Source organism: Tachypleus tridentatus, chromosome 4 (genome assembly GCF_004210375.1).
Source record: "Tachypleus tridentatus isolate NWPU-2018 chromosome 4, ASM421037v1, whole genome shotgun sequence".
Taxonomy (NCBI): domain Eukaryota; kingdom Metazoa; phylum Arthropoda; class Merostomata; order Xiphosura; family Limulidae; genus Tachypleus; species Tachypleus tridentatus.
In genome coordinates this window covers 66,706,758-66,725,758 of record NC_134828.1, presented here as the reverse complement: position 1 = coordinate 66,725,758, position 19,001 = coordinate 66,706,758, and the positions used below count along the sequence as shown (strand labels likewise).

Here is a 19,001-nt window from a genome sequence, read left to right as displayed (position 1 = left end):
TTTTTATCGCAAACGTTATTTAAAGAAAAGTTTCGAAGTGTAAATTTTGCTGTTCTGGTATAAGTTACTGTACAAAATATACAGAGGTTGACTGGCTAAGTTATATTAAAACGATTTCTTAGCCTCGCCACGTTGTTAAAGTCCATACCATACGTCCAGTCATGGTCTATCTGACGACTGTGCATTTCAACAATAGCCCTGCAACGTAGCTTCAATTGTAAAAGGCACCTTCATAAGATTCGCTTGTTAAAAGCACATATTTCTCTCTGATGCTTTGCATCGCACATAAATCCACAGACCTGACAACTTAACCAGTGCATCTTCATATGGAATACCATTTTCATTCTCCACCCGCTTGAAGTATTCGATGGTTGAGCAGATATATTACGGAAGTAATCTGTATACACACGTCTTGTGTTGCTCTTCCCCACATGGATCCTTTTTTATCATTAATTCTCACCTGTCAAAGACGCCGCACTATGCTTGACATAGCTGGGGTACAATTTGTTTTAGTTTTCTTTTTGAATGGTCCTGATGCCCCATTCTGATCCATATTATTTGTTTTATAATACCATTAAATGTGAGAGATATCATTGTCTTGGAAAGTTTACCTCATATATCTGAAAACATCTTTATAAACTAAGTGTATGAACGTTTTGAGTTGGAAAGAACTGTTGTATGACCTTCCCAAAGCCATCAATTTTTGGTGGCATCGCACTACGTAAATAACTGCAAACAAACTATAAATTTAATTTTAATTTATTGTATTCTATCCCAACTTCATTTCAACTGTGACTGTAAAGCACGTAGCTTGATGATTTGCATATTCAATTTTATTTTCATATAAAGTAGTCAATCATTTGCCTGTTTTCCGTTTTAACTACTGTTTTCTTGAAAAAAATCACCCTGAAAGTTGATTTTAACTTCCATTTTTTCATATTTAGTATCAAGCTATTCTGATGGAAAACGAGACTTAAAAAATAATAAATATTCTGAAAAAATAATTGCTGACAGCTAAGAAAGATTTAATTATAAAATATTCGCTTGTCCCGCAATGGATGAACAGTAAATTTGAGAGCTTATAAAGTTGAGAAATCGTTGTGAAAACACGTTTAACATTTTTATATTCAGTTGACAAAAAATTCCGATAGATTATTCGATAGTACTGTCGCCGCTATGAGTTGACTAAAAGCTATAAGATTATAAAAACCTTTTTGAATATATATATATACACTGCTGGCCAAAATCTTAAGGCCAATGAACATAAAGAAAAAAATATGCATTTTGCATTGTTAGACTCAACCACTTATTTGAGTAAAGCTTCTAAAGATGAAAATAAGAAAAGGGAAAATAAAAACAAAAAAAATTAGCATTTAATAGGAAAAATGTGAACATTATGAAATTAGCCTAAATACTAGCTGGTCAAAAGTTTAAGACCATACTGAAATGAAGCGTTAATCAGTAAACACGTAACGAAATTTAGTCATTTGTGTTCATGCGTTAGCGTTCTCAACATCTCCCACTGACATCTCCTGTGTTACATTTGGCAAAGGCTAAAAGGTTGACAGACTTTGAACGTGGCAGAATTGTCGAGTTGCGAAAGCTAGGTCTCTCTCAACGTGTCATCGCTGATGAGATTGGGCGTAGTAAAACTCCTGTTGCAAATTTCTTAAAAGACCCTGAGGGATACGGAACGAGAATTTCAAGTGGTCGCCTCAAGAAAATTTCACCGGCGTTGAGCAAGAGGATTTGATGGGTCGTCCAGCAAGACACCAGCCGATCGTCTAACCAGATTAAGGCCCTTACAGACGCAGAATGCAGCTCAAGAACAATAAGACGGCATCTACAAAGAAAGACTTTAAAACCGTAAACGTTTTCAAAGGCCACGCCTTCTTCCACACCACGAAACAGCTTGGTTAAACTTTGCTGAGAAGCAACAAACATGGGACATAGAAAAGTGAACGAAGGTTTTGTACTCTGATGAGAAAATATTTAACCTGGATAATCCAGAAGGCTTCCAATGTTACTGGCACAATAAGGATATCCCACCAGAGACATTTGCTACACAACACAGTGGAGGAGGTTCCATCATGATCTGGGGTACTTTCTCCTTCCATGGAACAATGTAGCTTCAGGTTATATAGGGGCGTCAAACTGCAGCTGGCTACATTGGCATGTTGGAAAGAGCATCCTTATTGACTGGAGGCCGTCGCTTGTGTGGAAATGACTGGATCTTTCAGCAGAATAACGCTGCAATCCACAATGCCAGCAGGATAAAGGACTTTTTCATGGTGAATAACTTGATTCTTTTGGGCCATCCAGCGTGTTCGTCCGAACTGAACCTCATTGAAAATGTTTGGGAGTGGATGGCAAGGGAAGTCTATAGAAATGGACATCAATTCCAAACAGTGGATTATCTTCGTGAAACCATTTTCACCACTTGGAATAACATTCCAGCCAGCCTTCTGCAAACGCTTATATTGACCATGCCAAAGTGAATGTTTGAAGTTACTTGCAATGATAGCCGTACAACTCACTACTGAGACCTCTCGTTGGGCATTTCCTACCCTATTTAGGACCCTGTTTTTGGTATGGTCTTAAACTTTTGACCAGCTAGTATTCAGGCTAATTTTATAGTGTTTATATTTTCCCTATTAAATGCTAAAAATGTTTTTTTCCTTTTCTTATTGTCATCTTTCGAAGCTTTACTCAAATAAGTGGTTGAGTCTAACAACGCAAAATGCATATTTTTTATTTATGTTTATTGGCCTTAAAATTTTCTCCAGCAGTATATATATTGTCCCATAAGTAAATTGTTAAATAATGTAACGCCAAACACGATGTTCTGAAGAAGAAAGACTTTAGTATCCTCCGTGAAAACTGGACATTTAAGGACATCAAAGAAGCAGAAACAACATTCTAAATATCCAAAATAAATTCCTTATCTGCAATGTGGAGACCATGGTTGCAAAGGAGAACGAGGATCATTTGACTTTAAAAAATCATTGCAGTAAAGCTGGGCTTGTCTCATGGTAACTGTTGAATAATATTATTGTAAACCACAAATTATGATCAACGAAGGCTGGTAAACCTAAATTCACGTCTCGGAACGCCGAGAGCTTTTTTCTATGAGAAATATTTCCAAAAAATTTAATTCGTTACATTCCTCTTTAAGTATTCCCATGCAACTTCAAAGGACTTTGTGTCTTTTACTTGCTTATGAGTGGTCTTGGAAGCCAACGCCAACGTACGATGGAAAATCTGAAGAAAGTTTATAAAGATGTTTAAGCTAAAGTTGACTTTGCTTTCCTTCACAGAAAACTGCTTCAATGAAAATTGTGCTATCGGCTAATAGGGTGTGACAATAGCCATCATATTAAACACTGTTGGAAGTGGAGGATGTAACTATAATAGCTATCATATTAAACACTGTTGGAAGTGGAGGATCTAACTATAATAGCTATCATATTAAACACTGTTGGAAGTGAATGACGTAACTCCATGAACAACAAGAGACATGAAACATCGTTCTTACAACGGATGATAAACTCCACTATACAAAGATGCAGGTTTATAATGAAGTTTTTCATTCATTTATCAGTTTGTTTATTAACGTCGATATTTTTATTTCTTTTTACTGATATTTGTATTGTTTATTTATTCATTTTTCCATTTCTTCGTTGTGAACTGCAGGTTTTTATGGTCACTTCTATAATGCAGCCACAGATTAAAATAGTAGTTGTATTTTGTACTATTGCAAAAGATTCGAAATTGGCCGTCCGGCTCCGAATTCCAGAATTATACCATAGAGCGAACCCTTGGCTTACTTGTATTATATAAATATGAATTACGTATAATATATATGTATGGGACAACAGAACCAAGTAACCACCGATACACTGGAAACACGGTAAATTCCGAAACTATTAATCAATTGTGAAAAATTAAAGTCATGTTTTTATACGGGTCATAGCGACGGGAACAAAGAAAGGTGTGAGTGAATATTTCTTCTTTTCAATAGCACTTACCTCTCAACTTGTTTTCTTTCATCGTGATGCAATGCTTTAACAACCAGTACTTTAGTATTCACACACACAACGACGACATCTCCATGGTTTGAAGCTAATGAACAATAACTTTCCTTGAACTGTTGAATCTCAACTCGTGCACTCTAGAATCACTTTCTGGTCATGCGTGTCTCAACTAGAAGAAATACTTAATAGCCAAGCGTGATTTATTTTATGTAAATAATGTCAGGTAATATGACATTCTTCTAAACCGTGTCTGGACAACAAAGAGAAGGACACAGTTGTGTACAACACTCAGCACACAGTTTTAGACAAGGATAAAAAATACTTTCTTCTCAAATTTCTTAATCAGCATCTACTGTAATTACAGTCCTATCCTTATTATACTTATTAGAACCTTTCTTATCAATAAACTAATATAGTGGATACACTATATTTAATGTAATCTGCGGTTAACTTAATATTACTACTAAATGTTTTCAAGGTTAACGCCTTTTCTGTCATTTTTCACCAATGTGAGAGATTGCGGTATTTTAATAATAGCAGCTTAGGAAAGATAGCGTCATAGATTATTTGCATAGGTTAAAAGTGAGGGTTGATTAATAAGGTCAGCACCTACCGTTAGCTAAGAAAACTGCTAATCATGGAATAAGGAGCCAAGGAGATTAAAATATATTACAGAATAATTGAAAGTTTCTGGAGGAGCATATAATTACATTTGAAAACTCGTCTTTACCGAACAACGTTGCAGATATCTCTCCACAGTTAGGCGGATCTTGAGAGAAATAGGTGTAGTAAACTTTTTTCCTAGTCACGAAAATTGTACTGCTCTAATGGTGCGTCATAACTAATGGTGACTTTTTTATACACAGTATATACTTAATAGAATGTTGTATTAAGAGATGATAACAATTTCCAACAGAAATGGCCTAGTGCAACGGTTCTCAAATTATAGGGGAGTCCTCAAGAGGAGGAGCGCCAGCTGCGAGTCAATTTTATTTCAATGAAAAATGTTGGGCACTTGAAAAAGAAATGTTAAAAACTAAACCAAACATATAAAGAAAAATGTTTTGGTTATTGTTAAATACAAAGCTAAACAATAGGCTATGTGTGCTCTGCCCACCACGAATATTAAAACTCAAGTGCTACTGTTGTAAGTCTATTGAGTAACCGCTGACCCACTGGGAACAAAAGAGACGCAGGAAAGAAACATTATAAATAGTTTGTTTAACTTCCCTTGTGGCATTCCTTACCAGTCACGATGCATCACACTTAAGTTTTCTTATTTTTCTCATAGAATCTTTGAAATTGTAAACTATATGAACTATTGTTTGTTTGTTTTCATTAAGACAAAAGTTTAGAATCCACTTACTAAGCTGGATAGGTACACCTGCCACACACCAGCTCCAGAGTTTTTGATTATCTGTATTAAATTAATATTTGTTTTGCTGTATATCAATCGATATTAGCGCGCCCACGTAGAGATTGGATGAGTTCTTGTCACTTGAAGAGTATTCTCTGGGTAAGTCGAACTAATCCACAGATGGATCTGTCCTTGTTGGTACTTCGGAAGTGATTTCCACAGGAACATTGGGCTGTTTAGCAGGCTGAGTTATCAATGACAAAGTCTCCTGTGAGGCTAACCATGAGTCTGTAAAATAAATCATTGTTTCTCTTCACTAAAATGTGTAGTTCTTCTCAACACCTACGTTAACTCCAGAGTTCATGCTTTCCTTTGGCAGGGACCATACAACCATAACATGTCACCATGATAAAATTCGATTTTTCATAATGTACATCATAATAACATTTCATCTTATTATTAGCTCCGTTTATGTCTTTCACAGGTATAGAATCAGTAGTGTTCCTTAGTTTTTCTTCATATTCTGTATAAAACTATTGGTTAATTAACCACAGAATGCAAGTGCAAAAGAGCCAATGGCATTTTAAGTTCTCTCAAACGCCAGTGTGGCACTGGTGTGTTGCCTGTAGCTTTATTTACTGTTGTTTGATAACTCGTGGGGAGCACAGGGAAGATTCTGAATCAGTATTTTCATCCTTATAAATGGTTATCTGATTTATAGGTGTATGATTGTAGACTGGCTGACAAACTTTATAAGGACTAATGTAACTTTACATACTTGAGCCTAAACTGAACAAAATATGCAAATTAGATTGTGTCAGGTGATATCTGTAGTATTATAAATGATTTAGACAAGCAGATTTGCAGTCATTCCAATATGTATTTAGAAAAGTAAATATATTGCAGTATTCAACAGGGATATGGTAATGAATACAAATCTACTCACACAGTGACTAAAACAGTTTCATGGGTAGGCTGTTCCAGGTATCAGTCACTTGAATTTATCAGCAATGGCAAATAGTGAATATAATTTCTGATGTAAGAGAAGCTACGACCACAAACATGTAGGGAAAAATAGAGGAGAACGATGGTTAAACAGAATGGAAAAGTTCAACTGTCATTAAACAACACACCAACTGACAAAGACAACCTCCAGCTATACATTAAGAAGGTTACAATGATCGGACTGTAGCAGTAGAAAGCCATAAATCATTCATACTGGTTATTAATAGGAAAACAATCCCTTGATTAGTGTAAGGAGTGTAAATATTGAAATAGTGAGGGCTGACAAAAGCGATGATACTTGATAAGTTACACTTTACTTTTTTTGTTTTTACACAGAGAAAAAGACAGATTTAGGAAGGCTAACAAATAACAAGATCTTTTTTGTGTGGTCCCAGTTATCTATTCCTCTTGTTGTTAAGTCATGACTCCTCGGTCCCTTTAGAAGGCAGAATAAATTCTATAGCTTACTTCAGAATCACTTATGATCAAGTGCTTCCAACAATATTTCATATGTATCCTGATGGCGTGGCTACTCCCAAAACAATAATACTCTCATCCACAACATTCAAATTGTGTGCGCGTGCATGGTTTGAGGGACAAGACGAATATTTAGCATCTCCCGTGGCCACCAAAAACACGGATTTTAATCCAACTGAGCATCTGCTGGATGAATTTAAAAGGCAAATTTACTATCACGCTTCTCTGCCTATCTTACTCCATAAATTTCTTGAATTACTAGTGACTGAATGAAAAATATTTCAGCACTTCTTCCAATATCTTGTTAATTCTGAGTCACACGACTGTTGTTATTTGGCAAAAGATAGCCCAGCCCGTTATTTAGTAAAGGTCGTGATAAAGTAGCCAGTGTGTTTCTTTAAAACCAATAAATTTATACACACAAATCGGCCAAAAGAATAGTAACTGTCTCTCGCCCCTGCAAACACATGCAACAAATATGTCATAACCCTTTAATTATTAATTACAATTCAACAGTTAATAATCATTTAACAATGAGATACCGTACTGAAATTAACAATTAAAGATAATGCAAATACAACAGAAAAACCAAAAACACGATCAAAAGAAAAATGGCCCGGCATGGCTAAGCGCGTAAGGCGCGCGACTCGTAATCCGAGGGTCGCGGGTTCGCGCCCGCGTCACGCTAAACATTCTCGCCCTCCCAGCCGTGGGGGCGTTATAATGTGACGGTCAATCCCACTTTTCGTTGGTAAAAGAGTAGCCCAAGAGTTGGCGGTGGGTGGTGATGACTAGCTGCCTTCCCTCTAGTCTTACACTGCTAAATTAGGGACGGCTAGCACAGATAGCCCTCGAGTAGCTTTGTGCGAAATTCCAAAACAATCAAAAGAAAACCTTTTTGGAAATATTATTATACCGCACAAAATACAAAGTAATACCTATTCATCAAAATAAAAATAAAGAATATATAGTGACTGTTACACCAAGAGCAAAAGTGTAGAAATTTAATGAAGCCTCACAGAAATAAATCATATCAACACAAGTCAAACGCCCTTTTCACAAAATCATAGTGAAACATGCAAAAAAATAATATAAAAAGAACAGGAGTTTTTAATTATAAAACATAGAAAACATAAAAGATGTAGTGAAACACCCTTTAACAATTATAATTAGTTACATTGTTTATGATATGGGAAGCATAATTTAAAATTTAAAAAATTATCAAATCCTTTTGCGAAATGAACAAAAACAGCTTCAAGCCTTTGAATACTGAGTAATCTTCATAACTACAATACAATAGCAAGAAAAACATTCAGTAAAGATGATTAAAATTTAGAAGAACAAAATTCTTTTTATATGACTTGAAGTCATAGGTGGTGAAGAGGAATATCTTTTATATTATACAAAACTACAAAATGATAACCATTATACTACAAATGAAGAACGGTAACGCTTTTATGTAGCTTTATTTATCTCACAAATCTTTCAAGTCACTTTTTAAACTGTTTTTTTTTCTTTTACAACAAAATCACTAGTAATAAAAAATAATAATAAAAGGATGTACTCATTCAGGTAGCATTAACTGCAATTTGCATAAATACGCTTCTTTAAAGTAGTCACACTGTCAGTAATGGAGGGAGTGAAATATGATTTGACACCATTGTCTTTACGTTTGAATAGATCACAAAGAAATGCCAGCAACAGTTTTTATGATGTATCTATGTAATGTTATGTGATGGTAGTTCAATTCAGTCAGCCATCCAGTCCGATGAATATCTTTGCACCTTCTGCCAAACAAATCATTGAGTTGTGCTAAATTGCACAATCCTCCACAAGTTATAACAAATGTGTTGGTACTCAAGATCTACTTTCAGACAGAAATAATGCTTGCTTTCTGGACAGAATACAGTCCACATAAGTGTGATCAGAAATCACATCATAAAGCACTGATACATTAGACATGAGCCACTGTAAATTACCAAATACCACTTGCATACACAGGGAAACTGTAAATTTCTCTCCTATACACATTCGTACCACTGTTTCTTAGGTAGAATTGATGACACTGGATGACTCTACATGGAACACCAATACATCTATTTCACAGTTAAAACTAACCAATAAGCTATACAATACATTCATTACAAGAGTGCTGATGGATAAACCAAAGTGAGCAACTACTACCTTCATTCTACCCCTAATGGCGCAGCGGTTTGTCTGCAAACTTACAACGCTAGAATACAGGTTTTGATCTCATTTTGAGCAGATCACGGATAATCCATTGTGTAGTTTCGTTTTAAAATTTAAACAAATCAATTCAAACTTTCATCCTATACGCAACGATCATAGACATAGTTGAAGCATGATTTTTATTCACTTCCAAGTGATCTCCATTCACCAGAACAAAGCTTGTTACTAGGCGCCTCCCAGTGGCACAGCAATATGCTTGGGGACTTACAACGCTAAAATCTAGGTTTCGATAGCTGTAGTTGGCAGAGCACAGATAGTCCATTGTGTAGCTTTTTCCTTAATTACATACAATAAATTGTCACGAGGCCTAAGAGAGAAATTTACCAGTGTTTTAGATACTCCTGTATAAATCAGGGACTCTATCTCTTGTTCTTGTCAGACAGACACGAAATAGCTAGGCTGACTACCACACATTTTTGATGAAAGTTGCTCATTACAGTTCTTCAACTCGATGGCCAGATCATATTTTGGTGCTTCTTGTTTTCTGAAGCTATATTTGTAATATTCAGTGCTTCGTGAACCTGTTGTACTGTATGTTAAAACTCATAGCTTTGTCTTCTTTAATGCTTAGCGAAGTAAGAGCAGTTATTTAATAAGTGACCCAATTCTCCACAGGCATAATACTGCTTTGCTCTTCCCTTCTTGGATGAGGTATTAGTGATGTGTTATGATATACATATCATGGGAGAACTGAGATAGCCCTGCCTCTTCACTAGATACCAGTGTGGCTGCATCACTGTACCAGGATGTGTTTGTGGTTAGTTAACCTACAGCTGGTTAGAATCTAGTAAAAGAGCGTGTGCCTGGATATGATGGTCTGTTTAATGTGAATTAACTGCAGCTGCTGCTACAGGCTTCTCTCTTTCTTGCGAGTGATTCAAAGTTACCACTTCATATTGTGTTGTAGCAGATACTACCTTACTTAGGATGAAGTCTCTCAAACTCAGGTGATGCTAAATTGTCTAACTGGGTACTCTTCCACAAATTTGGTTATGAAAATATCTTTGCAATTTTCTGAAGCCATTGTAGGGTAAGCTTTACCATGCAAATTCCACATATCTATGTAAGTGGTCAAGCTTTCTATAGCTTCACTTCTCCAAACTTTGAATTTAACTTCATAGATTACTTTGTTTCCCATTGAATAAAACCATATTCAGTACGACTCACTTATAACTTTTTCCTTATCCAGATGCTCAGTGGTGCACAAGACCATACTGACCCAAAACCAGACATTGAATATAATGTTCCAGAATCCAGTCATTCCAAGCACTTACTTCTGATTCAGAAAATGATAGTTTTCCTTTTCCCTGAATGTTGGCAGAGTGATATGCTCCATCTCACTGATGAGAGACTGAACATGCCCAGACATTCATTTTCAATTGACTGAGATGTCCTTAACATCATCAGCACAGCACTGTAACAACTCTCAGACATCCAAATGTTCTTACAAGTGGTAGAATCTTGATTGAGGCTGACAGAACAATAAGGTACTCTCAACAGCTTGTCCATCAGCTCTGTCCTACACTATTCTCTTTCATGAATCACGTTTATTTCAATGATTAACCTTCCAACTTGAGGATATTCATCACTGCCCCGTGAACTCCTTTATTGATTGGGCATCTGCTAGAAAGCTGGTTCCAGTTGGCGGACCGCATCTACCAATAGTGCTGTCAATCGCTCTCCCTTTCCATGTGGTCCCAACTACGACTGTTCTTAAACTAATCTGATGATTAGTCTGCTAGTCATGTACAGGCTACCCCAACTGTTCTCAGACTCGCCAGATGCTAAACTATCAATCAATCCTCCGTTTGTGGGTCACTCACAATGAAGTTACCTCACAGAAAAAACTCAATCAACAGGTCTGTATGGTCCAGGTGTCAACAGCTCTTTTACCTTTACCATAGATGAAGGATAGGACCAGAACTGTGTACGTTTGGCTAAAGTAAAATAATATTGAATTTTTGGTGCGATTAGCTGAGTATCTTAATAATTTAAAGTAAAGCAATACTCGTGAAAGACTTTATCTAAAGTACCTTAATTATCTTAAATGAAAAATAGTTTTACATACATATAAAAATATTAATATTTAACATAGTGTAATTAATAGTGAATACGATTTTTTCAGTGAATTAGGGTATTCTTAAAATCATATTAAAAATGCAACATCTACTGAATAAAAGTATTGAATTAGCTATTTTGAATCTCCTACACTACTAAATATAAACGTATGTTAAGTTTAAATTCTAAAATTAAAATTATTTTGTCACTAACATTTTTCAAGTACTCAACTATAAAAGAAAGTTTGAGCAAGTATTCTATTTCTATAATAAACCATGCACACAACAAAGAAGGTTACTGATGGAAGTACAACTGTATGAGATAACCACAAATTTGAAAACGACAGTACGGGAAACTTATTTAAAAAACAAAGTTTGGGAAACTTGTAACACACCCCAGATCTTGGAATCTACACACAAAAACCATGGTACTAAGGTATTGGTATATTTTAACAAAAACGTATTCTGACACTTTATATTAAGTAACAATAGTTACATACCTAACCATATTTAATAGAAAGTTAATATTATTTCCCAAGTAAAATTTTAACCTGTTATTGTCTGCCATGAAGTTTCAACATCCTGTAAATCCTTCTCTTCACAATAGTAACACAATATGCCATAAACATGTTCCATTTTTCATAATAAACTTACAATATAAAATAATAGTAATTAAACAGAAGTATGCGGAAACGTTGGAATGCAAAGTGTTTCCTAATTGTAAAAGTTTATAACATCTAGACTTTGGGCCAAAAGATCAGGGAAAATATTATGGCCACTCTGCTTTATTATTTGTTGTAGATGGAATGAGAGAGACCAGGTACAGTTTGAAGTTAAAAGAAATAATTTTCAAAGAAATTTTGAAGTGGATTGAACAAAGGTTTGTTTTTGAATTTCGCGCAAAACTACACGAGCTGCTATCTGCGTTAGCCGTCCCTAATTTAGTAGTGTAAGACTAGAAGAAAGGCACCTAGTCATCACCACCCACCGCCAACTCTTTGGTTACTCTTTTACCAACGAATACTGGAATTGACCATCACATCATAATTACCCCACGGTTGAAAGAGAGGGCATGTTTGGTGCGACGGAGATTCAAATCCGCGACCAACAGACTAAAGTCGAACGCCTTAACCCATCTGGCCATGCCGGGCCTACTCAGTTGTTAAAATTACAAAAGCTGCATCCCTAGTCACGAATAAATTAACTATTTTCAAATTTGAAATACCTATTTGTAATTCTACTGTAAAGGCCTTGCACTGTTTCAACAAGGTTTTTTTCCTGCTTAATTTTGCGATGCTATTGTTTTATCTTTACTTCTGCTACCTATACACAGTCCTAAAGAACACAATTCATCTTTAGTGTTTCTCCCGCAGTAAATATCTAAATTACCACGTAATTTCTCATCCAGCGTTTTACAAGTCATAATTTCAGAAGAATATTGTAAAGAAATTATTTAGTTTTAATGTTACATTTTTGAATGGCTAAACTGAAAAGAGACAAATATAAAACGTTGTATTTACATTTTTCCATCTCTAAGTCATCAACTGCAAGGAGGTGGGATGAGAAAGTTTTTGTCATGACGTTTAGATTGTCCAAAGTATATTACAAGTTAAACTAGACTTTTTTTTTTTTTGAATGGTAAACTCATTATACGAACTGAAGTAAGAAATCGTTAATTTTATACCTTTCTATTTTCCATATATCAATAATAAAGATCACAATACAACAGAATAATACAGTAACAGCTTACTTAAAAGTTAATTGTTTAAACCACCAATTGTAAAAGTAAAATTGAAGTAAAAATTTGAAGCTGTTAATAATTTTTGGCTTAAGCTTTAACTTAAATATTTCACAAAATGTAGAACGTGTAAAATCATTATGAGTAGTTGACCACTTCATATTTCAACTGGACTGGTGATGTATCTCTTGAAGTTTGGTAAACTTGAACAACATCTATTATTTACCTACTCTTCCATAAAACTCTAAATGAAGATGACATTTTAATACAGACTAGTATATATGGATTGGTTTATAAAAATATTTGGAAACAGTTAAACCACAATTATTGGAAAGACTAACAGTGAAGTACAATATGGCTGATTTAGAAAGGATGAAAATAAGATAAAACGTGATTGGTAAAAGTTACAAACTTATTGATTTGCATACAACTACACATTTTTGTTACTATCTGACATTTATAAGCTTAAAAGTGATGGGAATATATCATTAATGAAGCTACATTATTGAAATTAAGGAAAATTATACTCCATTTCTGTTCTTAGTGTAGCCAAAAATAGTTTTGTAACTGAAAAAACTGCCCAGTAATTTTTGTTATCTAATTTACAGTTATCTGATAACTTAACATGCTTCTTTTCATCAGAAAAAACAAAACCATTAATACATACATAAAATCTATTGTCTGTTTGTAATGCTCAGTTTGCCTCAATGGTTAATGTGTGCATTTTCTTATAGCAAAGTCACATTGGCTATCTGCTGTGTCCACTGAGAGGAAACAAACCCCTGATTTTAGCGTTGTAAATCCAAAGACTTACCACTGTACCAGCAGGGAACAAATAGTTAGAGCATCCAAAGTAGAAGTCTTGTATTCAAAATTTTTTATAATTTATTTTTATTGATGATTTATGCTTAAAGCAGGCTCTTTAATACTTGGAAAAAAACATGAATACCATATTTTAAATTAATATTTGTTAAAACTGGATTTCAAAAAGGCTCAGTTTTCACAATGCTGAACTCTCATGTGGAAGACCTACATTCAAATCTTTGTAGAGTCAAAATTTATTTATTTTTTAATATATATATAAAAATGATCAACTTTAAAGCCAACTCTTTCAATTCCTTGGCTTTTCATTTAAATTGAACACTTCTAACACTGTATTCTCAAGATGGCTGGTAAGGTATTAAAACTTTAATTAAAATAAAGTACAGAACAACGTTTCAACCTTCTTAGATCATCTTCAGGTTAACAAAGAGAGTTTGCAACTGACTTGAGAAAGAATTTTTACTTCAAGTGGGTTTCACATCATCACAAAGTACTTTGAACACTATCTGTAAAATGAATTTTAAAGTAAAATTCTGAATTAAAATCTTAAAACAGTTCATAAACAATACAAGAAAGAAAACATCACTTAGTAAGATAAAAATAACAAAAGATAAATGGTACAACAAAATCATCTGAGCTCAGAAAAATTATGATAACTGAAGCAGAGAAAAAACAACTGGCATGGTTGTATGAAACTGTTTAAGAAGCAAAGTAAAGAAGATGAAGAAAAATTAATGCTGAAAGATGTGCAAACAGGTTATGGCCCCAATGTCTTCACCACATATTGAATGGTTACATCAGCTAGAACTTTATAATTGCTTTGTAATTAAAACCACTTACTATGTACTTACTGTTTGTTTTTTAATTTCATGCAAAGCTACATGAGGGCCATCTGCACTACTCATCCCTAATTTAGCAGTGTAAGACTAGAGGGAAAGCAGCTAGTCATCACCACCCACCACCAACTCTTGGGCTACTCATTTACCAATAAATAGTGGGATTGACCATCACATTATAATGCCACCACGGTTGAAAGGGTGAGCATGTTTGGTGTTGTGGAATTTGATAGCCACTCTAATAATGTACTCAGTCTCACAATGTGGAACATGAATTTGCTTATGGTAGTAGTGAGGCATGAACCTCAGATCCACGAGCAAATTAACCACTTACCTTTGCTCTCCCTACTTTACTGTATTAGTCTGTAATGAACTAACTGATGTAAGAATACACAAGTAAACATATATACAATTTTGTACTTATGTTTATTGATGACACACCATAACAATCATTGTTAATGATTTCCTAACCATTAAAAAAGTTTTAGTCCAGAGAAGAAAAGTACATGTACACAGTAAATATTTTGAATATTATAATTTAAAATGAAATTAAATTACTTTCTGTTAATGACTTTATCTAGACTTAATTTTTTTAACTAATGATATGCAACTAACAAAATTTTAAAATCATAAAAACTATGTGCATGAAAAAAAAACTTTTCAACTCTTCTCCCTATATACATTATCTGATAAATGTAAAATTTGAATTAAAAGTACAAGATTATTGTAGTTTTATTAGTGATAGTATTTAATCCTAATATTTTCTACTTCAATACAGTAAAATACCTTGTAATGCAATCAAAATTAATGATTAATTGGCTCAACTGTTGTCAGTGTATTATTACCTCATGCAACTTATCCATTGTTCTGTATACTTTACAACATTTGATAAACATTACTTGAAACTAGTTTCTCTTCATTTTTAAATTTAAAATTTTCTTCTTTAACAAGTAGTTTCATATGTAGCATTTGATGTTTCAAATCACATCCACAATTTTTCTTAAATTTTTGCATAAAACATAGTACAAGAACATTTGAAATCATTGCAAATAGGCTAAATGTTTGATTTGTTCAATTTGTACTTTCAGTAGAGACCTTGCCTTAGTAGGCTTAGCTCAAGAAATTCTGATACAACTGTTTTTGTTTCATGAATGCAAAGCAAAAGTGCAAAACTACCATATTTTATGCCTTGTAAGATGCACTTTCTTATTTAAAAATACCTTGAAAAATCCCCATGCATCTTCCAAGACAAAAGTAATGGGTTAAGGCAAGAGGGTAGCTTAAGGTCTACTCAAAATGGCCTCTCATACAGTTTGTAATCTCATTATATACCAATTATAAGTATTTTCAACAGCATAAAACATTCAATTTAACTAATATTATCGATATACTGTGAAGGATATGATGTATTTGACGGTATTCACTCAGTAGGTTAAAAAAAAGTCAAGGCTGCATTGAAGTGTTGGTTGCTGAGTCAACATTTCTTTCTTAGAATTGTCTTTCTAAAATAAGGGTGTCTTCCACAATGTAGCATCTTACAAGGAGTAAAATACAGTAACCCTAAAACAATTCTACCATAGCGCATTATCCATTCAGAGTAAACTGTGTTTTTGTTTTCCACTGATTTTGATAGACTAAAATTTACCTATGATAACAGATTTGTTTGGAATGTACAGAAATAGGATGAACAAAAACAAAAAATACCAAATGAGTATTACAACATTAATAACATCAAAAAACTTGTTTGAATACAAATTACAAAAACACTAGGTGTTAGAAAAATGGTTACATTTCAAGCTAATTTTAAAACAATAAGAAAACACAAAAGATTATTTCAACAATATTTAGCATCATAATATATATAGAAATCAGTAGAATAAATAGTACTACAGCTTTTTAAAATATTAAATATAATTATGGCCAAAACAAATACTTCAATTAAATATAAATCTTGGGTATTTTGAATCCCTTACTTTACAATTAGAAATTACATTATGAAAAACAAAACAAACTATTTTGCAGCACCTCATTCTCGTTTGGTGATTTTTACTGAATAACATGATTTGTGATGCAAAAGTTCTATACAAAACTCTGATATTATACAAAATCAAGCTAACCTGAAATAGAAAACTTAGCTCTGTGAATTCTTTCTTAATTATCTGTCATTTTTAATTAGTGTGAACTACAAAACTGAATTTTTTTCACTGTAAATCAAATAACCCAAATTCATATAAGTTATTATATCCCAAGTAAAACCTACAAACTAAAACTCAATTTTTTTAAATGACAAAAAACCTCAACACTACATTTTAATTAAAAAAATTTCAAATCTGTACAGCAATTTCATCACTCTTTGCATAAAATGTTTTCAATAAAATAACTGTGGTAATACAGTAACCCAAATACTTATTTTTGATCTTCTTCCACAAACAAAATTTTACCAGAACTCCAAAAACAACCAAACTATATATGAACTACCTACATGCACTTCTTAAGTCTGTTCCAAAGTAACTGATAAAATTTTATTAACATAAAAAATGTGTATATATATATATATATATATATATATATATACTTTTTCACATTCAAAATAATAAATTGAAAAATGTATTTTATAAATACAAATAACTATGTAATCCCACAGCTGGGAAATTTATTTGAATCAAGTATGAAGTAAAAATACCTAAATTAAGTTTCAGAATATAATTGCACAAAAAATATATACAGATATGTAATTTTAAAATAAAGCAGCTAATTGGAAGAATAAGTAATTTTCTTTCTATAATAGTAAGTAATCCAAGTAGAAAATGTACTTGTTATACCAACTCAGTATATCTTTTATGATAGAGAATTATATATAACAGATAATGTATGGAATAGGAATAACCTTCAAATCAAGAAAACTAGTTGGTATTAATTAACAGAGGATTTCAACTAGAAGAGAATCCTAATATAAAAGATTTACGATGATGTACATTCTGATTACTTGTATCAGTTTCGGTATCTTATGTTTAATACTCTAAAAAAAGCCATTTCTGTTTCTAGTCACAGTCATTATGGTCCAACGGTTATCCACAAACAAGTCCATAAGCTTACAGAATTGCCTTACTGCCACCGCAAACTGAAAACATAAATTAAAACACCCAACACACACACACACAAGTAGAAATCTTATTATTAAACAATATTTACCTTGCTTATTTTATTCAATGTATTATTTTAATGATTTACTTTGAATAGCCGCAGGAAGAACACTAGCATATTATTAACAAATTATATACATTATATAAAAGCATCCTTTTGACAGATTTCAGCTTCTAATGAAAAATTACTTGTGTCGAAATGACCAGAAATTACTATCTTCTTGAGTCTCTACTCACTTGTTTTTTGTCTGCTCCCACCATAAATTTAAAAAAAAAGTTGTTGTTTTTTCTGTAGACATTTTGTGGTAAATATAAATCTTAGGAAACACACTAAAACCAGTTGGTCGATACTTAATTCATGCCTCTTACGGTGTCAAATGAATAAGAAATATAATTAATTACTTGACATGCAGTGCAGTTTTGAAGCCACTTGCTATTAAGTTAGTACCATCGCAAGATAGTCTAAGCATCATTTACTGCCCCAGCTGATGTTTACATACACAGAGTGATGAGAATACAAATAGACAATCAACACAAACAAGTGCTGAAAAACATTACAAAGTCCATTGTTTTTCTACACACTAAAAGGCAGGTTTGGTATATTGGTTCCATTTTGGCACTTTTGTTCCTGTTTGCTGTACAAGACCAGAGGAGGAGTGAATTTCTTTCCATTGACCAGTTCATGTAGGCCCTGTGTAGAAATAAAATCAATCTTGCTGTCAGCAGAAAAACCAAACTTAAACATGTTTATTAACATACACAATGAGATCAAATCTTGGTAGAACTAGTGGTTAAGCTAGTGTTATAAAAATCACATGATAACACCTATATGATACTCTAATCAGTTTGTTGTTAGGGTTTTGAACCTGTACATTATTGAACAAGGCTATGATTAATTTTTGTAGGAAATGATTACTCTCGAAGCCATTCAGATTAATCAGCAAAACAAAACAATTAACACTGGATGCAAGAACTGAGCATGCAAAATATTTAGTTGTGATTATTACACCTATGTTATGTAAAGTGATCTGTCTTTCCTTTTATTCTATTTTTTTTATTCCTCCTACTTACTTTAAGCAATTAGATCCTTAATACTCCCAGCCAACCATTCATCTTTCTAAAGAAGTTAAGTAAGTTATATTAAAACAATTTTGGAGCTTAACAAGGTCATTATAGTCCATGTCTCCAAATTCAGTCAATGTATCTCATCACCATGCATTTTTAAAATAATCCTCTAATATAGTTTCTGTTGTAAAATATCCTTTGTCATAAGCTTTATGCA

At 33.4% G+C, this 19,001-nt stretch overlaps 1 protein-coding gene across 11 annotated transcripts in view; it reads right to left on the bottom strand.

The window, feature by feature from the left end:
* Positions 1-13,960: 13,960 nt before the first annotated feature.
* The window catches only part of LOC143249343 (UDP-N-acetylhexosamine pyrophosphorylase-like), a 36,367-nt gene continuing 31,326 nt past the window's right edge, over positions 13,961-19,001 (bottom strand). For 10 of the 11 annotated variants that reach the window (XM_076499012.1, XM_076499016.1, XM_076499017.1 and 7 more), the window contains one exon: positions 13,961-18,410. In XM_076499012.1, coding sequence (XP_076355127.1) covers positions 18,294-18,410 — 117 coding nt within the window. In that variant the 3' untranslated portion in view covers positions 13,961-18,293. The remainder of the gene's footprint in view (positions 18,411-19,001) is intronic. The other variant, XR_013027738.1, reaches the window with a different exon arrangement.